Here is a 26,227-nt window from a genome sequence, read left to right on the forward strand (position 1 = left end):
GCTCCCAGCACCCTTCCTGGCTCTGGCCCCGGCGGGCTGCTCGCGCACCCTGGCACCCTGCCCACTGCTGAGCCACGGCCGGCTGAGCACGGAGCGGCCCCATGGCCTCGGCAACGCAGCGGGGCGCGGGGAGCTGGGGGCAACCGGGAGAGGGGCAGCGGAGCAGCCCTGCTGCCTGCTACAGGGAGCTGAGCCGCTTCCCTGCCATCAGCTGTGCCGCGCTGGGGGCCACCACGGGGGGACAGGGACAGGCCTTCCTGCTGCACACCGGTGAGTCAGGCCCTGCGGCCCCACTGCGCTGTGCCCGGACTGCTGCTGACTCCCCATCCTGCAGAGTGCAGCCAGCCCGACCTGCCCCGCCGGCGGCTCCTGCGCTTCAGCCGCCACTACAGCGTGCAGCGCACGGAGCGTGGCCTCACCATCAGCCGGGCTGCACTCAGCACGGAGATCCACAACCGGTACGGCTCATGGCCAGGGACGGGGTGGTGCGGTGTGGTGCGTTCTGGACCCTCTGCAGCTCCCTACTGCTTGCTTGCAGGCTGCTCAGCCAGGATTCACCCTCGGGACAGCACCGTGCCGTGCTTGTCCGCTGCCCACCGCAGGGCCATGAGCTGCTGGAGGTAATGCGGTGCCCGGGGAGTGCCAGGGAGCTGGGTGCAATGGGCACGGTGTGCACGGTGACCCTGCTTCACCCAGGTGTGGGATGGCAGCGGGCGCAGCCACAGTGTGGACCTGACGGCGCTGGGAAAGCACGGGGTGGTCTACACAGAGGGTAAGGACCCCTCCCCAAATCATCCGCTGCACAGGTGAGGGTGGCACAGCCGCGGTGCCTGGCTGCCCCCGCACCATGGAGCGCTATGGCAGCCTGTGCCTGTGCCAGGGCCGTTTGCCTGCCTGGCCTGGTCCCATTTGGAGACACAGCTGCTCTATGTGGCTGAGAAGAGCCGGCCCACACTACGTGCAGCCTGCCCAGGGCGTGTGCCAGGGGCAGCCAGGCCAGCAGAGGATGAGGATGAGGAGGTGGGTGGTGAGTGTGAGTATACCCTGCACATGGTGAGCGTGCACCCCATGAGCATGCCATGTGCCCTGTGAGCATGCCCCACAAATGGTGAGTGTGCCTTGATTCCTGTGAGCGTGCCATGTGAGCAGTGAGTGTGCCATGTGCACGCTAAGCGTGCCATGCTCCCTCTGAGCATGCTGCAGGGTGAGCAGTTCGTGTACCACGAGGGCTGGGGAGAGAAGCTGAGCACCCGCAGTGCGCCCGTGCTCTGTATACTGGATATCAAGAGCAGCAGTGTCTCAGTGCTGGAAAGTGTCCCTGAGCACGTGTCCCCCGGCCAGGTCAGTACTGGGAGGTAGGTGGGGCAGCTGTGGGATCAAGGTGAGGCCCAGACCTGAGCCTGGCTGTCCCACAGGCACTGTGGTCCCCAGGTGATACTGGTGTGATATTTGTGGGCTGGTGGCACGAGCCCTTCCGCCTGGGGCTGAGCGCCTGCTCCAACAGGAGGTGAGCCCCCAGTGCCTCCAATGCTCACCCACTGCCTGCATGGCACAGCCATGGAGCTCTGACCCAAGCGTTCCTCCTCCCCAGGTCGGGCATTTTCCACCTGGAGCTGGCCAGCGGGCACTGTGGTGAGCACTGGGACACAGAGGACTGTGGGCTCCTTGCTGTCCCCAGGCACTGACCCACTCCCTGCAGAGCTGCTGTCTGCCCCTAACCGTGCCTCCTTCTCACCCCGGCTGAGCCCAGATGGTCAGCGCCTGCTCTACTTGGAAGGAGCCGTGGGAGGACCTCACCGGCAGTGTCTGCAGCTGCACCTGGTGAGCAGGATCCGTCCCACACTGGGCAGGTCCCCAAAGTCCCTTTTGGTCCCCAAATCCCCGTGCCTCAGTTTGAGCTTGGCTCTCCCCAGCTCACCTGGCAGACACGGCAGACGGTGATGGTGCTCGATGTGGTGCAAGAGCCCACGGGCAGTGAGAGCTGTAAGGCCAGGTGCTGCTGGGGGATCGGATCATCACACTGAGTGCCACCACCCCAACTCCTCAACGCTCTGCTCCACTCACAGCCTTCACTGGAATCTACACCAATGCGCTGCCACTGCAGTGCTGGGCAGCTGACAGCCGGCGGGCACTGCTGTGCACCCCGCAGCGGAGCCGCACGGTGAGCTGGGGCATGGGGACAGGGCACGGCCATGGCACAGCCCCCGTGTGACGCTGTCCCCACACAGGACCTGCTGCTGGTGGACACAGAGACTGCCACCGTCACCAACCTCACTGCTGGTACGTGGCACCCAGCTGCTCACGGCGCTTTGGTGAGCAGGATGAGCATTGGGAACTGTGAGCGTGCTGCTGTCCCCAGGGTCACCCGAGGGGTGCTGGGATCTGCTGACCATCCAGTGGGACCTGCTGGTGGCGATCTGTTCGGCCCCACACCACCCACCCAGCCTGGTGAGCAGAGCACCATGCAGCACTGGCACTGTGTGAGGTGCTGGTGATACCCTGCTATGGAATAGGGGTACCCTGGAGCCACCCGCTGTCTGTCCCCAGGTGATGGCAGAGCTGCCACCATTGGGCCAGGAGCTGCCCCTGCGTTGGGTGCTGGTGGAGGACACCCCACCAGTTCCTGGCATCACCTGGAAAACGCTGACAGTCCAGCAGAACTCTGCTCTGCACAGTGAGCACATGGGGGCCCTGCAGCGCCTGGGTGCACAGGGTTGTCCATGGCACTGGGTGCTGAGTGGGGCCCCTCCGTGGTGCAGGTCCCCAGACCTTCGAGGCCCTGCTGCTGAGCCCAACAGGCGGCACCACTCCACACCCCCTTGTTGTGTGTCCCCACGGTGAGTGAGGGGCAGGGGGACATCTTGATGGTGCTGGTGGCACTCAGGTAACATCCCTGCTGTTCCCAGGTGGCCCCCACGCTGTCTTTGATGCCCGCTGGCGCCCAAGCATGGCTGCGCTGTGCTGGCTGGGCTTCGCCGTGCTGCTGGGTGAGTGATGGGGACTTCGGTGCTGCGTGTCCCCTGTGCCACACCAGGATGTGGCCTCTACCGTCCCCATCTCCACAGTGAATTACCGTGGCTCGTTGGGCTTTGGGCAGGCAAGCATTGAGCACCTGCAGTCCCGTGTGGGTGAGCAGGATGTGGCTGACACACAGGTGAGGAGCACCAAACAGATGCTGATGGTGGGGTGCTGATGGTGGGGTGCTGATGGTGGGGTGCTGATGGTGGGGTGCCCATGCCCACAGCTGGCAGTGGAGCAGGCGCTGCGTTATGAGCCCCTCGACCCGCACCGTGTGGCACTGCTAGCCGGCTCCCACGGAGCCTTCATTGCCCTCCACCTCCTCACCCGCCAGCCTGAGCTCTACCAGGCGTGCGCCCTGCGCAACCCTGTCTCCAACCTTCCTGCACTGCTGGGCACATCCGATATCCCTGACTGGTGAGAGCCACCCGTCCCACACCGTGCCATCCCGCACCACGCTGTGCCACATCACCCACCACTGCCTCCCTCCTGCAGGCGCTACGCATCCCTGGGGCTGCCCTACTCCTTCCAGCGGGTGCCCCGCACGGAGGACCTGGTTGTCATGCTGCAGCGCTCACCCATCATCCAGGCACCCCAGGTATGGTGTGGTGGGATGGGTGCAGGGATGCAGGGACAGGAAGCAGGTGCCCATCACCATCTGTGTCACAGGTGCGGGCACCTGTGCTGCTATGTGTGGGTGCCCGGGACTGGCGTGTCAGCCCCACGCAGGCGCTGGAGCTGTACCGAGTGCTGCGGGCCTGCGGGGTGCCAACCCGGTGAGTGCAGCGTGGAGCTGGGGTTAAGTGGGCATGGAACCCTGCGGTGCTGGCTAAGCATCTCCTGCCCTGCAGGCTGTTGTGGTACCCTGAGGGTGGCCATGCACTGACCGGCGTGGAGATGGAAGCTGATATTTTTGGGAACTGCGCCCGCTGGTTTCTCCAGCACTTGGGGCAGCCCCTGGTGGAACAGCACAGCCCCTAGAGCTCACTGTGGCCCCACGACTGTGCTGGCCTCAGGGTGACCACGGGTCCTGGAGATGGCCAGAACTGAAGGAGGATGGATTGAGCACAGCAAAGGTGCAAGTTGGGGATGGGGATTTGGGTTTGGCTCTAAATAAATGTGTGATGCCCTGTGCAGTGCTGTCCCCCGTATCTTGGCCACACTGAGATGCACACACAGGCTGGCTCCACTGCCTTTATTGGAACTGGGGGCTGAACAGGGAGGTGCCACCTGCAACACAGCTCACACCATCCTCATGACCTTGTGGATCCAGTCAACATAGAGTGAGATGCGGATGAAGAGGGCAGGCTGGTCAGTGCGGGCGCAGACACGGGATGGGGTGATCACCCCCTCCAGCACCCAGCAGTCGGCAGTCAGACAGGCCAGGGGCCCCCCATAATCTCCCTGTAGGGCCAAGAGAATACTGTCATCCCTATGCTGTGGGGTCTCCAAGCCTGCCTGGCCCCCTGGACCCTGCTCACCTCACAGGCACCCACACCAGCACGCAGCGGGGCTGTGCACAGCTCGCTCTCCTTCAGGCGCCCACGCAGCTCTGCCTGGCAGTCAGCATGTGCCATCACTGGCAGCTTTGCCACATTCAGCACGTGGCCATCCGTTGTGCCTGCGGAGACAGGACACCAGCAAGGCATGTATGGGTGTGGGAGAGTGGTGGGTGAGGGGTGGCAGGGGTAGGGGATGCCATGGGTGGGAGAATGCAATGACATGGGCAGGGGGATGCTAGGAGCAAGGGGATTCCATGAGCAAGGAGATGCCTTGGGAAGGAGATGCCGTGGGTAGGGGAATGCCATGGGTGGATGGATGGCATGGGCAGGGAGATGACATCAAGGAGGGTTGCTGTGGACAGTGGACATGGGCAGGGGGATACCATGACCCTGGAGGTGCTGTGGAAGGAATTGTCATGGATAGGGGGATGCCATCGTAGTGAGATGGTGCCCGTGGCAGTACCTCTGGTTTCCCCAAAGCCAGCAATCTCACAGGTGGTGCCAGCAGGCACAACGTAGCGCTCAGGTGGCAGGCAGATCAGGGCCACACGCTTGTTCAGCACAGCTGGCCTGCAGAGGGATGGAGCAGCATGGGGATGTGGAGCCAGCTCATGGCACGGGGGCACAGAGCACCACATGCAGATGCTCACCTCGCCAGCTTCAGCAGCACCAGGTGGGACTCAGAGGGGCCGCAGATGATGCGTACAATGGGGATGGCCTGCAGGTCAGGGTCGGTGGGGCTGGGGTCCTTGAACAGCGTCCCCAGGTGCACCTCATAGCCTGACAGGTCCGCATCACTGTGGGACAGGGCCATCAGGGTATGGCAGCTGCCGGCACCCCGCACCCTGCCCCTGAGCTCACCAGGAGGAGAAGCACTGCCGTGTGCTGATCACCCACTGCTCCTTCACCAGCGACCCACCGCAGAAGTGCAAGCCGGCCCTGCAGGCATGGGGATTTGGCAGGGGTGGGTATCCAGCCGGCAGCACGGCACAGCTGGAACATGGGGTGTCTTCTCACCGGTTGCGGATGCTGACGGTCCACGGCGAGTTGCCAGGCATCCCACCCACCACACGCTGCTTCTGCTGCAGCCTCTCGTCCCGCCGGCCACACTCCTCAAATTTCACTGCGTCTGTAGGCACAGCAATCATTGGCTGGGGGCACCGCACCGAGCACCCACCGCCCCATGTCCCTGTGTCCTCACCTGCATTCTCCAGGACAGATGGCACAGCGCTGCCGGCTGCAGAGAGAAAGCAGAGTGGGGCTGTGGCAGGTGGCCCAACCCACCCTGTGGGGCAGCCAGGGCTCGGTGGGACCAAGCTCACAGCAGGGCTTGATGGCGCAGTAGTCAAAGGGTGTGCGTGGATCCATGGTGTAGCACCAGGGGCCGTGGCTGTCGTTGTCGGGGTTGCGGCAGTAGTTCTCCTCCAGGTGCGCCTCAGGGTGGGTGGTGGGTGACATCCTGCCAGCCGGGAGCCACTGTTACTCCCCCATCCCCACTGCCGTGCATCGCCCTGGCATGCTTGTGGCACACTCACTGTGGCACGTGGGGTGTCGTGGCATCCCACTTCTGGCACGTGATGCCCTTGCGCGTCTTACTGACGTGGCCGTGGTACTGCTCGCCGTGGCCGTGGTAGCACTCTGGGGACAGGCAGGGGAAGCTGAACTGCTGGTGGACACCCCAGTGGGGCACCCATGTGGTGGGGGCTCACCTTGTGCATCCAGCTCGTCATCACAGTGGCGGATGTGGAAGCAGAAGGCGACGCGCATGCCGGGGCGGGTGGTGAAGCACCATGGGGCCTCTGAGCCATCGGGGTTGCGGCAGTAGTTCTCCTGCAGATCCCTGGCGGAGCGGCCGCATGGGTGCCTGCACGCCTGGGTGCTGCCGCAGCCCCCCGTCACACCAGCCCTACTTGCAGGGGTACTTGCTGGGCACGAAGTGGTGCCGGTGGGGTGTCTGCGCCTCCCAGCGCTGGCAGGGGATGCCCGACACGGTGACGTTCACTCGGCCCCGGTAGCCTTCGCCTTTGCCCCTGTAGCAGCCGGTGGTGACATTGATGGGTCGTGGGCGTTTCTCTGCTTGTATGGAGCAAGAGGCAGGGTGAGGGTGGCACCGAGGACACCAGAAGCAGAGATGATGTCAGGGCACTTACTGCAGACACGGATTCGGCAGAACTCGCGCTCCACCGCCGGGTCAGTGGTGTAGCACCAGGGCCGCTCAGAGCTGTCCGGGTTGCGGCAGTAGTTGTCATCCAGCCCCTTCTCCGGGTACCTGGGTGAGAGGCGGGGAGCAGAGGCTGCAGGTGACAGATATCTGCTGCCACCCCCACGGGCACACAGCCTGCAATAAGTACTGACTTGTCAGGGTGGTAGGGATGCTTGTGTGGGTGCTGCAGGTCCCAGCGCTGGCACTCGATCCCCGACTCGGTGTGGTCCACAAAGCCCCGGTAATCCTCCCCGTTGCAGGTCATGCAGATGGCTGCCAACAGCCGGGGGAGTCATTGGTAATGGGGATGGGCAGCACGGGGCGTTCCCGAAGCACAGCACTCACCGTCCTCACACTTTTTGATGCCACAGCTCTGGTGTCGGACATTGGGGTCGATGGTGTAGCACCACGGGCCCCGCTTGTCACGGTCGGGGTTGCGGCAGTAATTCTCCTCCAGCCCATTGCGGGGGGATGGCAGGAACCTGTGCCACCCCAGTTGTTGCCACTGTCCCTGCACTGTCCCTAAGCTGTCCTCATTGTTCCCAGTCTGTCCCCACCCCATTCCCCATCACCCCATATTGTTTCCATCCCGCTCCCCGCCACCCCATGCTGTCTGCATCCCATTTCCTATCACTGTGCTGTTCCCGTTGCCTCCCACCCACCCCCCCATTTCCCATCACCCCAATCCCATTCCCCATTAATGTACTGTCCCCATTGTCCCCATCCCTTCCCCACCACCCCCTCACTGCCCGGGGCACCTGTGGTCATGGGGCACGGTAGCCTGCCAGTGCTGGCAGCGCAAGCCACGCTCTGTCGTGTCCCGCGTGCCACGATAACTGGTGCCATTGGCCACGATGCACTCCCGCAGGAAGTCTGGGGAGCACCGGGCACCGCATCAGAGCCGTGCAGGCAGTGGGAGCCCCGCACCGTGAGCCCCGGGCACAGTGCCAGCCCCACCTTTCTTCTGGTACAGATCGTAGTGGATGTTCTTCTGCAGCCGGGTGCCGGGTGAGCGCTGGGTCCGGGACAGCAGCTGGCACAGCTGGCTCTGCCGCTCGTGGTGGAAGGCCCTGCGGGCAGGCAGAGGCGGCAGGGTGCTGCACAGCACTGAGGCTCAGCTCTCTGCCACACGGTGCTCACCGGCAGATCGGCCTGTTGGCACAGTTCTGGGCGCACTGCTGGGCCGTGCTGCGCTCCAGTACATGCAGTGGGGGCTCACTGGGCACTGCCTGCAGCTCGGTGCCACGCAGGCGCTGGAAGTCATTGAGAGGTGAGCGGTGGCCTAAGATGGAGCCAGGGTCAGCGCGTCCCGGCCCAGGAGAGCCACAGCTTCCTGAGCCCCCCATCCTGGGCCCCCCACGCCACCCTATGCCCTCTGGCCCCACACCGCCTGCCGGGGCCCTACCTGCACCCAGAGCCACAGCCAGGGAGAGCAGCAGGCCCAGCGGGGCCGGCATGGTGGAGGTGCCGGTGGTCAGGCTGCGGCCCAGGGCCGGCCCAGCAAATATTTGCCTGCGGTCCGGGGGGCAGAAGGGTGCCGAGGCCGCGGACCACGAAGCCGCACGTGGGGCGGTGCTTGCTGGAGGTGGGCGTGGCCTAACCGGAGGGGGGCGTGGCCTGCCGGGAGAGGGCGTGGCCCGTCGCTGAGGGCGTGGCCTGCCGGGAGAGGGCGGCGCCCGATGCGGTGGGCGGGGCCCGAGGGAGGTGGGCGGGGACCGCCGGGCGCGGGGCGGGGCTTGGGGCGGTGCCCAGAGGAAGCGGATGCGGCGCGGGGGCGGGGCTACGCGAAGGGCGGGGCCGCGCGGGACGGCCGCAGGGCGCGGGAGGGGGCGGGGCCGCGCGCGGCCAGGTGGGGCGGGGCGGAGGGGGCGGGGCGAGGCGCCGGCGGCGGGCTCCGATTGGCCGCGCCGCGCTCGTGCCGCCGGTTGCTAGGCGCCGCGGGGCCCCGCCCCCAGGTACGTGCCCGCGCGGGGTCGCGCTCGCGCCGCGCCGCCCGCTCGGTGCGTCGGGGCCGCTGGCGGCGAGAGCCGGCGGGGAGCGGCGTCCGGGCCCGGCCGAGCACGGTGAGCCCGGCGCGGCGGGAGGGAAGCGCGACCGGGCCTCGCCTCGCCTCCGCCCGGCGGCGGCACCTGCCGGCCGCGCTGCCCTCGGCCTAACGGCGGGCCGGGCCCGGCGGAGCGGCGCGGCCTGGGCGGGATGGGCGGGCGGGCCGAGGCCCGGCGGGGCGCGGGCGGCGGGGCGGCCCCGGCGCTGCCTCCTTCTCCCCGTCCCCGCGGGCCGCGCCGGGAACGGGCTCGCCGCGGAACGGCCTCGCCGCGCCGGGACGGGCTCCGCCTCCCCCCGCCGCCGCGGCCGAGCGGTGCCCGCGGGACGGCCGCCGGGTCGCGCCGGGGCTCCGGGCCGCGCTCCGGGGGTGCCGGGCCGACCTTGGGGCCGCCTCGGTGTCCGGGCGGGGCGCGGCGGCGGCGGCGGGGCCGTGGGAGCAACAGGCGGGCCGGCCCCGCTCCACGGGCGCGCTCGGGCCGAGTTCGGCGCATTCCGGCCGGGGCTCGCGGTGCGCGGCGTGCGGGGAACCCGGGCTGCGGCTCCGCGCTGGGAGGTGGCGACGCCAGGGGCCGTGGGGCCTAAGCGGGCACGGAGCGGCGTGTCTGTGTGTCTGTCTGTGTGTGTGTCTGTCTGTGTGTGAACGGAGCGCGCCTTCACCTTTCCTCTCTTTCCCATCTCCCGGGCAGGGCCGCCTCCCGCCGCTGCAGCACGGATTGCTGCCGCCCCTCGCCGGGGAGCGCAGCTCCGAGCCCAGTCCTTACCCCGCTTTGTGAGAGGTTTATCGGCCCTTATAAACTTCAGCTTCGCAGGTGCCCTCCTGCCTCTGCGCCTTTCGCGCCGGCGGTTCCTAATTCAGCCTCGTTTTCTTCCTACAGCCTCTGCCACCATTCCAGGCATCCTAAGCCACTTACTCATTCTTCCCAATGCTTGTCACTGCGCTCTGCTATCCTAAATATAGGGTAGTGTGCCAATGGGTGAGGCTCGGGAGCCGGGGTGCAGGGAATAACGCCGTGTCGGCGGAGCTGTGCTGCACCCACACCGTGCTGCTTGTGAGCTCCTGAACGAGATGGGCTTTGGTTATGGCGTGTGCTAACTTAGCAGTGCCTGCTCCTTTGCACGCTGGCACACAGGTGAGTGTGCCCCGCGCCCTGCCACGCACCCGTGGGTCTGTAGGGATTTGTTAACCCCGAGCGCTTCTCTGCTTTCAGACGTGGCTGATGCTGCAGGGCTGCTCCCTGCTCCTCTGGCTGTTGCAGGTGTGAGGTGGGTGCTGGGGTACGCCGAGAACCCCGCCAGCTTGAGCTGTGAAATGCACGGCCAGAACTGGCTCAGACCTGACTATAGCTTATCTGCCACGGGCGGCTGCTCTGGAGGAATTCCTGCATGTCTTCTGGCAGCAGAACTTCTCTCCAGCAGCGTGGGGACGTTGGAGGTTCGTGCCACAGAGAGAGGCGCTTTAGTGCTTTGCATCTGAGCCTGGGTTCCCCTCAGCTCTGCTGGAGGAGGTGAGAGGGCGGTGGAGTCACACTGGTGGCACTGCCAGGCTCCCCTGGCACAGGTGTGAGCTGCACGTGCTGCTCGTGCAGCAGAGGTGTGGCACAGCAGCAGGGGAGAGACCTCTCTCACTGCCTCTCCATGTCCCGTCAGCTGAGGAATAGCGTGGAGGAATGAATTCCAGTGAGTTGGATGAGGAAAATGTAAACTCTGTGTTCTCGCTGGGCAAACAGCGGTTGTGTAAATAAATGTCTCTGGTATTCCTTGTAGTGCTCATCGGCTGCCCGATCCCTCGTGGTTTCTTGCTGAGCTGTTGGGGAGGCTGCTGCTTCTCCCCCAGCTCTGAGTACTTTGCCAGCAATTTGGGCCAAAATACAAGTAAACACCATTGGGTTGATCTGGTATATCTGAGGTCTTGGTATGCTGAAAATGTTTGTTCTTAGGATGTTTGTGCAGGCTGGAGGGCTCTGTACTTTAAACCCCGTTTGCTGAGGACTGTGACCGTGTTTAATCTGTCTGAAGAACCTGTGCTTTTGGGGCTTGTTCTCTGAGATTGAGTAAGTTTGGGCAAAGCCTGGAGGTGCTGCGGGAAGGGAAGTTAGTTCATTAACTAAGGTGTGTTATATGCAGGTGTGCATATTTCCTGCTCTGGCACATTTTCCTAGCTGTGTATTTTGCTGCATTTATTCACTGACTCGATTGCGATCTGATTGAAGTTCAGTATGTCAGTGGGAAAGCTGTTTGGGACTATTTGGTGTTGCTGTGCTTTTCCTGAGTGTGCTGGCCGTGTGGGGCTGCCTGCGTCCTGGGACAGGTGGTGGATAGAAGCTGAAGGTCCTGGCTGGAGGGCAGCTTGTAGCTGAGGTGTCAGCAGGGCTCAGGTGAGATCCCACACCCCAGGAATGCATGCCATTTTCCTCAGTGCTGTGTCCTGCTCAAGGTCACACAGCTTGGCACTGTGGGTTCCCGGAGGCCTGGCTCTTGCTGGGATGTGCCTTGGCATCCCCACTGCGCCAGGGTCCTCCACATCCTGGGCCAGGATGTGGCCCTGCTGCTTCTGACATGTCCAACTTTGGGTGTCCTGGTGGGCCCCCAGCTTTAGCACAGAGGGTTTCTGCTGGTGGCACGCTCGCTGTGAACGTGAGCAAGCTCTTTCCAGCACGTGGCGGCCAGTCTTTTTGCTGAGCTGATCCTTTTTTTCCCTTTTTTTTTATTCCCCTGGATTAACTTTCTGCAAATTAGTAACCCAGAAGATCACACGAAGGAGCAGATAAGCACAGAGCCCCATAGGAGGGGGTCCAGCCTGGAGGAGGAGGAGGCAGCAGGCACTGCAGAGGTGAGTTAGTGCTGGGCACTCTCAAAAGGGCTCCTCTCTTCCCCACTCTCAGCTGTGCCCTCCTGCCTCCTCCCACGTGCCAGCTGTGGTGCTGAGCCCGTGCCCTGGTGGACTGACCCAACTCACTTGGCATTCAGTTGTTCTTTTCATGGTGTTTTTTTTTTTTTTTCTGAGTGAGCATTTCTCTGTTGGTCTCAGAGGAGGGAACTCGGATGGGGCTGGCAGGCAAGGAGCCCTCTGCCAGCACAGCTCTGCTCTGAGGTCCCCCCTGTGGGGTTACTGCCCTGCTTGCTGTGCCTGCAGGTGTGCTGTAGGGCTGCAGGGCCAGGGGGTGATTCCTGATGGGATCCCCGTATGTTCTCCCTGGCAGATCCTTGCAGCTTTGTATCTGCTGACCCCAGGTAAGCCTTCTTGCTCTTTTTGTGGGTTCCTTGCAGCCTGTTGATGACAAGGGACAAGGCCTGGGGACAGCGCTGGACAGGACAGTGCTCGGTTTCACGTTGGGGTTTTCTTCAGGAAAACAGGCTCCCGGCCTCATCTGCCCTGTGAACAGATGTGTGAATGAGGGATTCTGCTGATGAGTTCCCTTTTTTTCCTCCTTTCACATGTTGTGGTCTCACCACAATGCTCAGCTGCGGCACTTTCCCTCGCGGTGACCCTGGCTGAGGATATGGGCTGTATTTTCTCACGTGCTTTCTGAGAAGAGCTCAGCTCACAGAGGACGATGGGGTGGCTTCAGAAAGATTTCAGATCCTGGCTCGGAGCTCTACCACAAATTGCTTTAAAAGCCTCTGCGCAGCACTGGGTTCTGCAGTGCTCCTCTGGAGGACCTGACTAGTGGCATTCCTGCCTGCCCTCAGTGCAGTGATTGCAGGAGGGCTTCCAGCTTATTGCAGTACGGCCACAGGTCACTCTGGTGCTGAACACAGGTGATAAATTCACACTGCTGCTTGCAGGCACGTTTCATTTTTTTTTTAACAAGGTTGTACATTTAGACTTGAGACTGCTTAATCCTCTGGGAAGTGTGTTCCCCAAAGCTGGCTATTAGCATCCCATAGGTTTGATGGCAGCTTCCAGCAGCAGGTTCTGGGCGCTTGATATCAGGGGCTAGAGGTTGGGTTGGGATGAGCTGGGCTACAGGAAGGCTGAGTGGCAGCCAGGGCTGGCAGTTTCCCACTTGAGCAATGAATGATGAGGGTTGATGTGACAGCCTTACGTTGCTGTCACAGCCTCCAACTGCAGCACAGGTCCCTTGTGAGGGTGGCACTGCTTGCTTCTTGCAAGCACCACCAGTTTTCCCTTTTCCTTATGCAGCGTCAGCCCAAGGTGGACTCTTTCAGACCCTCTGGGAAAGGCACCTCTTAGCAGAGCTCCTGTAAGGTCCCCAGTGGGTTTCCTTGTGTCCACGGCTTCTTTGGGGCTTTTCAGGGGAGGGGTCAGAGATCTCTGTAACTAAAGGGGAAATATCTCTGGAGTCATTTCTGGCTTCTATGCATCGCCCATAAACTTGTGCTGTACCATTGTCCTCCAGCTGAGGTGTTTCTGTTATCTCATGTTGTACTCCAGGGACTCTTACAGGAAGACTTCACGCAGGGACAGATTCTGAGTGTGATAGCAGGAGGCACTGTGAGCCAGAAGGCAGAAGAACTGTACTGCTGGGTGCTGATACTGAACGCTTTGGAGCTCTCCCTCTTTTTCTCCTCTAACACCTTCCATCCGGATCTGCTTCCTCTGAATGTGAGCACTTAGCTTTTCCCCAGATCAGGGGTTCTTAGCACAGATGACCTTGCAGACACCTGCAGACACTGAGTGTGAGGCTGCTGGAAATCTGACCTGATGCTTTTGACGCTGAGGCTACAAAGATAGAAATAATCTGGGTTGCAACAATTTCAGATTTGCATCCCTTAGGCTTTCCTGGCACCTGTTGAATGTTGTGTTCTCTGTGCTGGAGGAGTTGGTTCTCATGCAGGACCATGTGTGGTGTTTCCTACCCCAGAGAAACTATTTCCATTGGAGTTTCTATCATAATGCCAGGAGCCACATTAGAGGATGAAAGGTGGTTATTCTAAAATCCGTATTAAAGTTTTCAGGATCTTAAAATTCAGTTCCCTCTCTCCTGTCAGCTTCCAAAATCTTCCTCCTTTCCTTTCTCCTGCGTGCTGCACAGTCATGCATGCTTTATGACGTGTTGAAAAGTGTAATTTTGGTAATACTGGCAACAACTGAACTTAATAGACTAAGCTTGTGGCACTGATTTTGTTAGCTGTCACGCTGGATTCACCTAAGGGCTCTGCCCTGTGGTGTCTGTGAGCTCAGTAGCTTCTGATGACAGGGTGTGTTGGTGGTCCTGGGAGTTCTGGAGTGTGGTCACACAGCAGATCTATGCATTGTGCGTGGAGCAAAGCTTCAGGAGTAGGGTAGCAAACACATTTTGGATTTGTTTAGGCCAGGTCAGAAGAACTTTCTGATGCCCCGTCCCTGGAGGTGTTCAAGGCCAGATTGGTGGGGCCCTGGGCAGCCTGGTCTAGCATTAAGTGAGGAGGTTGGTGGCCCTGCATGTGGCAGGGGGTTGGAGATTCATGATCCTTGAGGTCCCTTCCAACCCTGGCCATTCTGTGATTCTGTGAACTGTTAGCCTGGGGACTGATCTTTCTGTTGGTGGCCTTGTGCTGGTTGCTCTTTCAGGAAACATTTGGTCACATCTTTGAATAAAATTTTATCTGAATATCAGAGCTCAGACTTCAGAGAGGCCAGATTGATGTTGTGAGAGTATCAATTGCTGGATATCATCCCCTTCAAAAAAAGGTACAGAGGATGCTAACGCCTCTGTCTTATCAGTACTGTGGGCAGAACACCACGAACCTGGTTAATAAGCTGCCTGTGAGGAAGGGATAGCAATAGCACCTAAGGAAACTTGGTAATCAAAGCTAACGTGAGGAAGGGATTCGGTTGTTACTGGCAATGATGTGAACTTGTATCTTTGAGCTTAAATTGCTGGAGAAAGTGGCAGTGTTGCTGTGTGTGGTGCTGGTGATAAGCCAGGATAGAAGCTGTGGCTCTGTGGCTTTGGAGCTGCAGGCTGGCTCTGGCAGGTGGATGTGCCTGGTCTGTGGGCACCCAGGGGAGCAGGGCCGTGGTGCTGTGCTGTCGTCACGGGAAGGAGCTGCTTCCTGCAGACCTTGCTGCTGTGTTCTGGTGCCGTCATCTTCATCCTGCTGTGCTCCAGCTTAGCATCCTGCAGCCCTCTCCTGAATTGCAGGCTCCTAAAGCTTCCCCTGGAGGTGCACAGCTTTGTATCTGCTGACTCCAGGTAAGCCTTCTTGCTCCTTTTGTGGGTTCCTTGTAGCCCATTGATGTGCTGATTGAAAACCACTGACTTGATGCAGTGCTTCAGCAGATTCCTTGATGTAGTTTCTCTGCTTGGCAAAGAAAAACGGAGAACAGAGCAGGCAGTGAGATTTTGAATTGGATTTTTCCAGGAGCTGAGATGAAATCAAGGTTAGGCTCTTTCTCATCCATATCTCTCAGACTGGTGCAACGTGGTTTGGTCACTCCAGGTATGCTGATGTCCTGTTTTCTGCTTGTATATGGGAATTCACTTTGGCGTAGCTGAGTCCTTGAGCCAGTGTTTTGGGGTGGGATTCTTCTTGAGTAGAAGCTTAGGATGATGGCAGCTTTATCCTGCATGCCTCGCTCTTTGCACAGTAGGTTTGGACCAGCAGTCTTGGTCTGTGCCAACTGGAGAAGGCACCTGGAGCATGGTGCTGCTTGGGCGTGCAGCAAAGTGATCAGAGTACAAGCCACCTGTGGTATGAGCAGGAGCAGATAGCCCAGCTCTGCAGCCTGAACCAGGAGTAAGCACCTGCTGCCATCTCAGCGTGTGATCCAACTGAAAGCAGAGGCAAACGTGGACAGAAGTTTGTCAGGACAGAAGTTGCCAAGCATGTTGCTCCTGGTTTCACACTAGCAGCACAAAAGCTGCCTGAGAGTACAGGAAGAAGTTTGGTGGCTGCTACAGAAGTTATTGCTTTGGGAAGCTTGATGATGTACATCTACTCTAAAGTGATGGACATAAAGACCAGCAAGAGTAACTGAAGTGGCTGGTGTCTTCCTGCCTGGGCTTGGTGATCACAGCCAGCTGAGCTCATTTCAAAGTGCTTATGAAGGCAAACAGCTGTCCTGTTTACCCTCTGTCCTCAGTGAGGAGGAATGACCTGTGTCAGCAGGGCTGAAATCTTGTCTTCTTTCCCTAGGCCTTGCTGGGAGGAGTGGATGTGTGAATGTGCCTCTAGCAGTGACAAGTGGCAGACCTCTTAGGAACAGGAACTGTTGCTGCCCAGACCAGCAGTGGTGCACAGGTTGCTCCTGCAGGAAGGAGACCTCGCAGCAGCCCGCCTTCCATTTGCTGTTGGCAGGCTTCAGAGCAGTCCCTCGAATCAAAAAGCCGTAGGAGAAAAGCATTGAATGTATTTTTTAGGTATCTTTTTCAAGTGGCTGAAAGGCCAACCTGCGTCGGGTCGCTCGCTGCAGTGCTGGAGCAGGCTGTGGGTGTGGGACAGACCCATCCGGAGACACGTGGAGTGGGGACTGCTTCAGTGCTGCCAGGATGCAGCTGTCTGTGGGAGCTGCTGCTGGAGCAGGAGGGGCTGGCTGGGACAATAGTGGGAAACAAGTGGGAGATGTCCAGCTGAAACCAGTTTTAATTTATTTTTCCCTTATCTGTTGCAGTTGTTTGGGTTTTCCTTGGCAGCTGTGGGCAGAACGGTTTGTGCCAGAGGATTTTACAGAGCCCAAAGTTGGCGTGCTGTGAGTTGGTGCTGCGGGCAGAAGAGTCCTGCCTTCTTGTGCTGCTGCCAGGGAGCAGAAGTGCCCTTATACAGCCCGCATCCAGCAGGAACCTGTGCCAGGTGGAAACCAGCCTCTTGCTGGGTTCCTCAGCCAGGTGTCAGTGCCCTGGTCTGGCTCTGCGTGTGGCTTTAACTCCTGTGCCAGCACAAAGAGTACAGGTGTGGAAGTGCCTCCTCTGGAAGGGGCACCAGCCTGGAAGGACTGTGAAGCTGCCTTGTGTGGGTCTTCAGGTGTTACGTCTGCCTGCAGGAAGAGTTGGTCCGGCAAATCCTAGCAGGCATTGAGTTGCTGGCAGTGAGTGAGGATCCATGCTGCTGATGGAGCTGCCTGCAATGTTGTGCTGCTCTAAAGCCCTGCTTGCGTGAGCTCCCGGAATCTCCTGAGGCCATTGAATAGGAGGAAAAGTGCACTGGGGTAGGAAGGAAGTGTGATGTGTTGCACCAGAGGCGAGGGCACTGCTTAGTGCACGCACAGGGATGTTATTCCTTTGGACCTATTAGCTGAAATCCTAGACTGCACATAAGGGGGTGAGGGTATTCACACACCACAGCTATTTGTGCTTGGGGAGCGGGCTGTTAGACCCCTGTCCACCAAATGAGAAGTATTTTTTTTCCTGTGAGCCGTGAGCAAAAAGAATGGGATGTGATGACAGATGAGGAGCAGGGGACAGAAGAGAAGCGTCCTTGAGGAGCAGCAGTATTTACGTAATGGCTAACCCAATATTAACGTAAATAAGGAGCTGTGATTTTTAGCTTGGAGCACCTGCCTGGGGTGGCTGCACTGGCAGTATGTAGGCAGGTGGGGTGAGAGCTGGGGAGTGTCAGATTTGCTCTCCTTGTTTTCCAAAGCATTTGTGACTGAATTATGGAAGCCTGCATACAGCAAGAAGAGGAGGGAGCCAGGGAAAGAAAGCCTGGAAAAGGTGTGCTTTTTTCATTGCTAGAGTGCTTCCTAGTTGGAAGAAACAGCTGGGGAGAGACTGCGGTTGTGCCTTTGACCACACAATGGCCTTTCTGCAAGACCTGCTTTAATCAACCAGGTGAAACTTCAAGGACCTGCGTAACTGATCTCACTAAACACTGCCCATGAGTGCAGTGTAATCTGAAACGAGCACTGAGCATTGCCATAGGACCAGCATTAAATGTGTGCTTAGCGAGCAAGTCTGTTTTTCTGGTCCCTGTCACTTAAAATGACTGTGGCTGTGCTAAGAGTTTGTGGGACACACCTGGTCCAAAGCCCCAGATGACTTTGTAATTAGTGCTGCTGTGATGTGAGCCCACGTCTGGGGAGCAGGATTTGTGTGGTGGTGGAGCAGGACGTGGCCATATGTGTTGGCTGTGGTGCTTGAAAGCTGTTGGTGATTTCTGCCTGCAGGGAGGTGGCTGTCACAGCAACGGGATCCACCTGGCTGGGCTGGGGGCTCCTCTGCTTCCTGACAGCCCCCTGCATTGTGGCTGCCTTCTGTGCCACACCAAGGCCCGAATATGTGGGTGCTGGATGAGCTGTTTAGGTTGGAAATGCACTGATTTAATAGAGCTTGGTGGGGGGCAGATCAGCCCAGTGCCTCCCAGCCCTCTGAAGCACCGACCTGTTCTGCTCACTGCCTTCCCGGGAGCTGCTGGCGGCTGCAGCGCTGGATTTGGTAGCTAATGCTCTTTGGAATCAGTGTCATTTAAAAAGTATCCAAGCCAAGAAAGAGCACAAGATGTAATTCCAACAGAGTTTTTTTTTAGCAGGGCGGTAGCTTCTATTAAAGGGAATCGGTGCGGCCATTCGCCCCGTGGGCTTCGTGGGTGTTACCCACACTCCAGCTCTCCAAATTCCTGCAGAAACGGTGCAAAGCTCAGAGTGAAACATTCCTTCCACGCATCTGCTGGCATTCAGAGCGCAGGTATTTCGGTGGTTAACCCGTGAGGCTTTGGAGCGCAAAGCAGAGGTGCTGGGAGTGAGGGATGAGGCAGAGCCTATTTTTACTCCGTCACAAACAGGGCTCAGCATGTTTACTTTATACTCCGGAGCCGCTCAGGCTGGGCTGTTTTTTAATATCTGCTGTTGCTATTGGATTAAAAACTCAAACTCTGGATATCACAGGAAAACTCGTTGCTCCTGCAAGGTGTGGAGGCTGCCAGCACCCACCCACTGCTGCTGGGGGTCTGCAAAGGCTGCAGCCTGCTGCTGGGCCCTGTGCCATCCTGCACAAGGGTGGCTGGTTGGGCTTAACAGAGCAGCGACGTGCAGAATTTGAAGGGCTGGGAGCAGGGAGCCCAGGCTGTGTGCTGTGCCCTCTGCTGCTGGTGCTCCCCTAGGGCTGGCGGAGTTGCGGTGTGCTTCGTGTGTTGCGTTGCAAACTTTTAAGCTCTTTATCCCAGCTTATTGCTATTAAAAGCACGGTGTGCTCACAGTGACGTGGAGGGTTTGCAGGGATGGGTCGCAGCTCCTCACGTTGGAGGCTGGATGAGCATGTATGGTGAGTGGCCCCAGGGGCCCTATCCACACAGGCTCGATCCTCCTTCTGTCCCACAGACTTCCAGGCTGGGATCTGCTGTGTTGCTTCAGGTTTGGTCCAGCCCCTGCAGTTTGCATCACTGACCTGAGGCAACTGTACAAAGAACTAGCCAAGATATTGGTTATTTAGCTCTTGTGCTAATAAATACCACTGATACTAGTTTACAGTTGTACCGTTGTGCACGCTTACAGCTGCAGAGTTGGTAATTATTAATCTGAGATCTTAGAAGTTGCACTTCAGAGCTGCCGTGTCACCCTGCTCTCCCATGGCACTCGGTGTCAGGGTGCTTGTCCCTGCCTGCCTGCCTTCCTGCAGCAAATCCTCCCAGCTGGTGGGAGGGTGAGTGCAGCACTGAGCCTTGCACTGCTCCCCTTGCTCTTCCCAGGCTTCCAAATAACAGGACTTGTTATTTCTTTGCTTGCTGGTTTCAGCTCTGCTATATCTATATCAAACCTGGTGCTTCTGTTGTGACTTGTGCACTTCCAGCCCTACCTTATCCTGTTGCTGCCTGCTGCTCATGGCCATGCAGGTCCCCTACAATTGCTTGGCACACTGGGTGCCTTATGTCCTTTCAGGCAAATCACCCCATCTCAGCCTTCATTCTTCTACCTGTGTCCCATTAAGCACAAGCAGTTTATGTGCACATCTTCATCCCAGTGCAGCAAATTGCCATTTTCCACGCTGCGTTTGCATTCCAGCAGCAGCTGTGTGGCTGGCTCTCCTGGCTCCTGCAGGTTCCCAGCAGTGCTCTGACAAAGCTCCTGCTCACAGCTGCCCTGGAGCATTTATGACCCAAGCTGTACTGAGATGGGAAAGGAGACACAGGGTCACCTGGCACTGATATTCCTGCTGAAACGAGCTTTCACGGCTCCCAAGAGTTGGTGAGATGTATCTAACACCTGAGCTATGTGTTATGCCTTCTGTATCCCTCTGTCAGCCTCCTGGAGGTGAATTCAGTAACCTAGGGGTGTTTTCTCCCTTTTTGCTAACAGCCAGAGGAGAGCAGAAGGTCTTGCAGGGACAGTTGGCCTTTTGGCGTGGCTGATTCCTGTTTTTGAAAGTCAGATTCAAGTGTCAAACAGGTAAAACAAGTGGGCTCTGAATGCTTGGTCTGGTCTCCAAAGAAAACGCATGCTTGGCCGCAGACCCATGTGCTCTGTGTGCTTTGGATTAAGCAGGCCTGCATTTATTTGCTAATATTAATATTTGTGTACCGTAACGCATCTGCAAACATTTGTGCTCTGAAGGTTAAGCTGTGTTTTTTGTTGGCATCCCTGGTGCACGAGAGCCCAAATCCTTGGCACGCTGGGCTGGGGGGTAATGCATTTTCCCTCTGTGCAAGGCTTGGCCAAGTTTTTGGGGGAAAACAGACGTCAGATGGGCTTTGGCACATGGCAGGGCAGGACTTGTGTTCTGGCTGGAGCACGAGCACAGCATCCAGAAATCACAGCTGGCTGTGTGCTTTGGGGCTTTGTCCCTGAGAGCAGTGCCTTGTTACACAGAGTTACTTTGCACATTACTGGTGTATTTTCTTTCACTACCTGGCCTGTAAAAGGGAAAAAACTGGGTTAGGAAACAAGCCCACGTGTTGTTTTGTGAACAAAGCAGCATTGAGCTGAGGCCAGGTGTGTTGGTAGAGCCCTAGAATTCTGTCACAGGTGTATTTGTAGACAAGCTTCTGGAGAAAAAGGAAAAAATATCAAGAAAACAAAAACCACAGAAATGAGCCCATGAGGTAACACGGCATGGCTTTAAAACAAATGAGGAGCAAATTGGGCTGGCAGGGTACAGGACTAAAACGTGAGGCACTGCATTGCGGGTGCTCAATAAAATAAGTTTTGAAACAAAGTGACTTAGAATACTTGGTCATAGAAAAAATACTTGCGGCTTAAAATATCCCTGGAAGAGCTGTGCTGCTGGACACAGCAAGTTTCCCAACTTCTATTTTCAACTTTTCCAGAGATTTCCATAATTCTTTTAGAAGGCTTTTCCCCCGAGTGCTGCCCTGGCCCTCCCTGCGCATCCTGTGCTACGATGTATTTGCAGTTTGATTTCCCAGGTTTGCTGACTTCAGCCTGGCCTTCCCCATACCTGTTTCCTCCAGAAGTGGGAAGGTGTCAGGTGTGTTTTTATCAACAGGAAGAAGCAGAAAGGCGAGGGGAGAGTTACCATAACCACCTTATCATCAGCAACTTCCAGACCCGGAGGAGCCGAAATCGGAGTTTGTCACTCCTGCAGAGCAAACAGCCGTGTGAGGGCTCTGCCAAATGGAGCCGGGGCTGTCTGTCTAAGGCCGGCGTGTACTTCACTTTCTGGGACAAAGGCTACTTAGACATCTGGATTGCACTGGGGATTTTAGGGCAAAAACCAATTACTAGTTTGCTGTGGATGAGGAATGGCTGCTCGTTGCGTGAGCGCGCCGCCGCCAACTTAGCGCTGCGCTCAACTCGTGCTCCAGTGCTTCGGGATGGAAAGCTGCATGTTTGGTGCCCTGGGAACGTGAGGCTGAGCAGACCTTTCCTGACCTTCGGGTGCACTGAGAAAACAAGCTCGTTTTATGGACGGTTAATTTATAGAAAGTTCCTGTTTAAATTTCCTGCAGGAGCCATAAAGCCGGAGGACAGCTGCGCCCATCGCCAACCGAAGGCTGCTCCCACCTGGCCTGTGCAGAGCCAGCTGCAGGAGCTTTGGGGCAGAGCACTCAGAGCATCCTGCATGTCCTTTGGAGGTGTCCTGGCTGCTGAGACGGCTCCTAGGGCCAAGGCAGGGATATCTATCAGCTTTTGGTATTGCGTTCACTCTGGTTTACTTAAGCCTGGGTTAAGGAGTGCGTGTAGGTGGCAGTAACTAACAGTCCAAAAAACAAAAGCTGTTTGGCATTTTTTTTTTCCCCTTGCAGGCATGGGGATAGCTGCATTTATTTCCTGCTGCTTTCTCCCTTCTTCCCCTAAGACAGAAATAAGCAAAGCCTTGTAGGCTTGCAGTTGTTTGTGCTGCTTTCAGTGCGAAGCAGGTGGGTGCCGAGCACCCTGCACACAGCTCAGCTCCCTGCAGCAGCCGGGCTGCTCTGCTGTCAGCAGGAGCACACACTCTAATAATTCTGATCCTGATAGCTAATTCTGATCCGGTTTGACAGGGGTCGGGATCTTAAAGACGCCGAGCTGTCAGGAGAGCCCTATGATACTCAGTCTGTCCTGCTGCTCAGGGCTGCTTTCTGCAGGCAGGTAGGCTCACATTCCCCCTCCCCGCTTTGGATCCCTTTACCATTTCTTCTTTTCAGCCTCCTTGCCACATTAAAGCTAAGATGAGAAGGAAGGAAAAACTTCCAGCTCATACTCAGGGCTGAGAACCAGAACTGGGAGGTGCAGGAATCTATCCCATGAATACTTGGAAGGCAGTTTCTTGGCTCGGGGCGCGCTGGGGATTTGCACCCTGGCTGCCCCCCCATCCCCACCGCCTGTCCCTGCTCGTCAGCCCTCGCTGCTGGGCAGTTCTGTGCCCTGCTCACAGGCTGGCCTTCCTCACGCTCTTCACGTCTTTCTCCCAGGCTGTGGCTCACCGGGACAGAAAACGACTTTGGGGTGAGTGGCTGGAGGGTTGGAGAGGCCCCTGGAGCCCCTGCGTTGGTTGGCAGCTGGGCATTGAGTGGTGGTGGGATGTGGAAGTGATGGAAGGGAGCGCTGAGCTCTGTGCAGCTCTCTGTGGTGTGGGAGTTCTTCATTGTACCCCTTGGGCGGGTTTTCCCACCTGATAGAGGAAAACTCTTTGGTATGCTCAGAGCTTGAAATTTCTTAGTTTTGTTGAAGCTGGGGCCTGTTTCTCTTCCTTTAAATCTCTGCAGCAGTTGATAAGCAGCTGGTCCTTTCTCAGGGAGAAAATGCTGCAGAAAGAAATGCCAGGAATGCGAACAGCAGGTGGGGACTGGCAGATGTACATATCAATCACGACAGACTGACAGAGGGGCTCATTCCTCAGCAGAGCCTCTGTTTGCCTCTGGCTGGCTTTGTGCAAACCTTTCTGAGCCCCTCCAGCCTCCGCTGGGGGCTTACAGTGGGGCAGCTCTTGGGCTGTGCTGGGGAGCGGTTGCTCTGTGATGCCCTGGGAGCGGGACCCTTGCGCCAGGGATGGGGGCAGAGCCTTTGGAGCACACTGCTGGGACTCAGCAGCGTTCCTAATAATAACCAATGTGCTGCACCTCGGGCTCGGGCAGCGAGGGATCTTGCTGCCACGTTGCTGAAGAAGCGGGCGGGCTGAGCGAGTTAATTGAATTTGCTGCACTGTTGCATTTCAAACCATGACTTCATCCCTCTGAGGAGTCTGGAGTCATTTCCGTGGCCGAAACCCCTGCTTGGAGACGGTGGTTCTGTGAGGTCACCTGTACTGAGCAGCGTGGGGCCGCAGGGTGCAGAAATGCATGGCACGGGGCTGAGCGGGACCGTGAGCCGTGGGACTGCTTCCCAAACTCACTCCTTGCACTCTCTGCTGCTTCCTGAGTGCCCGGCACGTGCTGGGGAGGCATCTCCAGCACCTGGGCGACATGAAATAATGGACTGAGTTTCTCTTCTTGAGAGAAACCTATCTGGTAACCTCTGAGCGTTGTCCCTCTGTGTGATGGCAGTGCGTGTTGCAAGCAGAGCAAAGCCGCTGTCACAAATGACGTTTGGGGTGTTTTTTCCCAGGCTCTAAGCTTTCGTTCTGGCTGATGTGCTCGCGGTGGGATGCGTTATCTGAGCGCTTCGGGTCCGCTTCGCTTTGTCTGCACGGTGATTCCTGGAAAACCCAGAATAAAACCCGTGCTGGTGGGGCTGTGGTTAGACCTCCCCGGGTGTGATTGATCCCCAGGGCGTTCTGCTGGGCTCGGCCTCAGCAGCTGCTGGCTGTGGGGCTTCAGGTCAGCCAGCTCCGATCCCGGGGATTTCGCTGTCCCTAAAAGCCAGCAGTTCTGTGGGGTTTGCAGGGATGGCGCTGATTTACACAGCTGATATGTTTAACAAGTGAAGGCACATCAGCCCCGAGTCCCCTCATCAGCTTTTCTTTGGATCATTGCTTGTTTTGGTGGAAGAGCAGTGTAAGAAAGGGCTACCATTCCCAAGTAAGAAAGGCAGTGAGAGCAAGAGGGTGGTCAGTGCTGGGAAACAGAGCAAAAACTTTGGAAATGTAACTTTTTCCAGCTTTAAAAACTCATTTTCTTAGCCTCCCCCTCACAGGACTTGCTCAAACTAGTCCTTACAATACGTACCCATGAGCAAGCTTTGAAACTGCAATAGGTACCCATGACCAAACTCCTGCTGTGTCTGGTGCTGGTTTACTCTTGAGCTGGCACTGGAGTTTCCCATGCTGTGAGTCTGCCTCACACTTCTTCGGCTGAAAACTTAAAAACCAGTTTAGACATTTTCAGGAGTTAAAGGCAGAAGTGCCCGAAGTTTTGAGTATTTAAGAGAACAACAAAGCTTAACTGTTGTGCCCTGAGCTGCCTGCTGTTGTCAGCGTCCCAGGGCTGTGCTCCAGGCACAAATGCCCTGATCTTATCACCTGGCAGGCACCAGGATGGCTTTGCAGACCTCACCTGCCACTCAGATGCTATCTAGGAAGGGCCGGGTTGGATGGGCTGTGGCAGGGCGGGGACACCTGGGGGCACTGGGGGGGGACAGCCCTGTCCCCTCACTGCTGCCTTGTGTACGGCCACAGCCGGGAAGGAGCTCCTCTGTCTCGTGGAGGGAGAAGCCCAGAGAAGGTGCAGAACGAGGGCACGCCGTGCTTGCTGTGAGCAGTCTGAGCTCAGGTATTCTCACTTTGAATTCACTATTTGCAGCTTGTGCTACCCAAGCAGCATCCTGCCTTGCAGGTGATGTGGCCTGCAGTCGCAGCAGCTCATCTCGTGGTTGGGGCAGCCTGGCTTCTGCTGCCCTGCTGCTGTTTCTGCCAGTCGCTTTGTGCGTGAGATGATTCGGTTCATGTGGTGGTTTTACGTGCACTTTGTTGCAGTGAGGTTGCAGAGGCCTTTGCCTTGAACTCGAGTTATGTCCCCAAACTGCACCTTTCTTAGTCTTTACGGCACACCTCTCTCTGGCTGCGTGCTGTTTTAGTTTTCTGCTCTGCCCTACAGGTTCCTGGTAAGCAGGGAGTGCCTGGGGACTGCAGGGTTTCTCTTCTCCTTTTCTAAAATTTGAGCTGCACGTTTTTCCTTGGAGCTTTTTTACTAAACTCAGACTCAGGCATCAGGCCCGAATTCTTCTTAGCAAGTGGGCTGTTGGGAAAGCTGGAAGCAAATCCTGACTGCCCTGTAGCCATTTGTGTTCATTTTGGTAATGAAGTCTACCCCGTCCAGGTGAAGACATGAAGCTGTGGCCAGGCTCTGTACCTTGGTGCTGCTGTAGGAGCAGTAAGACAGAACTGCAGCTGTGGCACAGTGTGGTCCTGCAGGGCTGCCAGGTCTCCTGGGACCCTGCAGCTCCTCCCCAAACCTGCAGCCCTTTAGCAATAGCCAGCCAAGGAAGTGCCATATAACCACTGAAGTAAGATAGCGTAAGCAAATAGGAGCTTTGGTGCAGGTAATTGGGTACCTAATTGCTGTGTTTGCCACCTGGGGACTGGAATTGCTCTCTGCTCTGGAAGCTGAATGGGCCATACTGTGATAAGCAGTTTAATTGTTTCCCTGCATCTGCTGCAGCATTATAAAACCAAGGCAAGCTGCACACACCTTCAGAGCTTAACAGCCTCACTGCAACTCCGAGCCTGCTTTTTCCTGTGGCGCTTGAGCATCCCTCTTCATGCAGCCCTTCTGTTCTCCACACCCTTTATCTTTACCTATGCTGTGTGATAGCAGTGAGCCATTGAGTTTTTCTGGAAAGTTGTTCAGATCTATGCTGTTAGGTGTGCAAGCAGAGAGGAGGGTCTCCTGGGAGTGGGATGCCCTCTCCAGCCAATTGTTGGGCTCTGGGCATCATTTTCATAAGGGAGTAGATGGGTGCTGAGCAGAAATCATGCTCAGTTTGACTTGAGGGGTGGCATTTGAGAGGAAAGGTGTGGGGTGTTAAAGGCTCTGAGTGCTTGAGGCTGTGAAATGGAGTTGTCCTGCTTCCTTTGGGGCGCTGCTGGGTGCCTGTGCCTGGGGAGGCAGCCCTGCTGCAGGAGGCACTGGTTTGGGGGTGAGCCAGGGCAGATGGTGCTTGGGGGGGACAGGCACGAGCTGGTACAGAGCCCGGCTAAGCACTGGTGTAATTTTCCTTGTTGCCTCAGAATGGCATTCAGCTCTGTTTTCCCGGGGCAAACAC

General features: G+C 57.7%; 3 protein-coding genes across 10 annotated transcripts in view; 2 read left to right on the forward strand and 1 right to left on the reverse strand.

Moving 5' to 3' along the window:
• The first annotated feature begins 50 nt into the window (after positions 1 to 50).
• On the forward strand, positions 51 to 4,150 carry LOC116241105 (acylamino-acid-releasing enzyme-like). The gene is made up of 21 exons (XM_031611725.2): positions 51 to 270; positions 335 to 458; positions 539 to 620; positions 697 to 772; positions 881 to 1,020; positions 1,204 to 1,341; positions 1,416 to 1,507; positions 1,592 to 1,632; positions 1,700 to 1,821; positions 1,914 to 1,983; positions 2,067 to 2,161; positions 2,229 to 2,280; positions 2,360 to 2,448; positions 2,548 to 2,674; positions 2,760 to 2,837; positions 2,907 to 2,987; positions 3,066 to 3,154; positions 3,245 to 3,435; positions 3,514 to 3,616; positions 3,688 to 3,794; positions 3,870 to 4,150. The coding sequence occupies exons 1-21, from the start codon at positions 102 to 104 to the stop codon at positions 3,997 to 3,999; spliced, it is 2,196 nt and encodes a 731-aa protein (XP_031467585.2). The 5' UTR covers positions 51 to 101; the 3' UTR covers positions 4,000 to 4,150.
• A 42-nt stretch (positions 4,151 to 4,192) lies between these two features.
• MST1 (macrophage stimulating 1) lies at positions 4,193 to 8,321 on the reverse strand. Of its 2 annotated transcripts, none has more exons than XM_031611724.2 (18): positions 8,129 to 8,321; positions 7,864 to 8,005; positions 7,681 to 7,793; positions 7,482 to 7,596; positions 7,069 to 7,205; positions 6,876 to 6,996; positions 6,671 to 6,789; positions 6,431 to 6,593; positions 6,230 to 6,360; positions 6,056 to 6,158; positions 5,843 to 5,979; positions 5,722 to 5,757; positions 5,538 to 5,649; positions 5,382 to 5,459; positions 5,171 to 5,317; positions 4,984 to 5,090; positions 4,500 to 4,639; positions 4,193 to 4,422 (listed from the first exon to the last, which is right to left on the reverse strand). In XM_031611724.2, exons 1-18 carry the CDS (start codon positions 8,178 to 8,180, stop codon positions 4,261 to 4,263), a joined length of 2,115 nt encoding a protein of 704 aa, XP_031467584.2. In that variant the 5' UTR covers positions 8,181 to 8,321; the 3' UTR covers positions 4,193 to 4,260. The 2 variants fall into 2 exon arrangements, with proteins under 2 accessions (XP_031467584.2, XP_031467583.2); XM_031611723.2 differs by having other exon boundaries at positions 6,431 to 6,596.
• Positions 8,322 to 8,659: 338 nt separating this feature from the next.
• Positions 8,660 to 26,227, forward strand: part of DAG1 (dystroglycan 1) — a 39,139-nt gene continuing 21,571 nt past the window's right edge. Inside the window, exons 1-2 of one of the 7 annotated variants that reach the window (XM_090147984.1) lie at positions 9,304 to 11,144; positions 11,506 to 11,599. The gene's annotated coding sequence lies outside the window, so the exon portion shown is untranslated. The other 6 variants (XM_090147982.1, XM_090147986.1, XM_090147980.1 and 3 more) reach the window with 6 other exon arrangements.

The sequence above is a fragment of the Phasianus colchicus genome, chromosome 11 (assembly GCF_987193195.1).
Source record: "Phasianus colchicus chromosome 11, bPhaCol1.hap1.1, whole genome shotgun sequence".
NCBI classification, from domain to species: domain Eukaryota; kingdom Metazoa; phylum Chordata; class Aves; order Galliformes; family Phasianidae; genus Phasianus; species Phasianus colchicus.

What these genes read in the sequence shown, in the direction of transcription:
- LOC116241105 (XM_031611725.2), top strand. Translation starts at nt 102, where the DNA reads ATGGCCTCGGCAACGCAGCGGGGCGCGGGGAGCTGGGGGCAACCGGGA. An exon ending in GGCCTTCCTGCTGCACACCG is followed by an intron (nt 271 to 334) that starts GTGAGTCAGGCC and finishes CCCATCCTGCAG; the next exon opens with AGTGCAGCCAGCCCGACCTG. An exon ending in CCATCATCCAGGCACCCCAG is followed by an intron (nt 3,617 to 3,687) that starts GTATGGTGTGGT and finishes TCTGTGTCACAG; the next exon opens with GTGCGGGCACCTGTGCTGCT.
- MST1 (XM_031611723.2), bottom strand. Translation starts at nt 8,180, where the DNA reads ATGCCGGCCCCGCTGGGCCTGCTGCTCTCCCTGGCTGTGGCTCTGGGT. An exon ending in CTGCCGAATCCGTGTCTGCA is followed by an intron (nt 6,597 to 6,670) that starts GTAAGTGCCCTG and finishes GCTCCATACAAG; the next exon opens with CAGAGAAACGCCCACGACCC. An exon ending in CTGGTGTGGGTGCCTGTGAG is followed by an intron (nt 4,423 to 4,499) that starts GTGAGCAGGGTC and finishes TTGGCCCTACAG; the next exon opens with GGAGATTATGGGGGGCCCCT.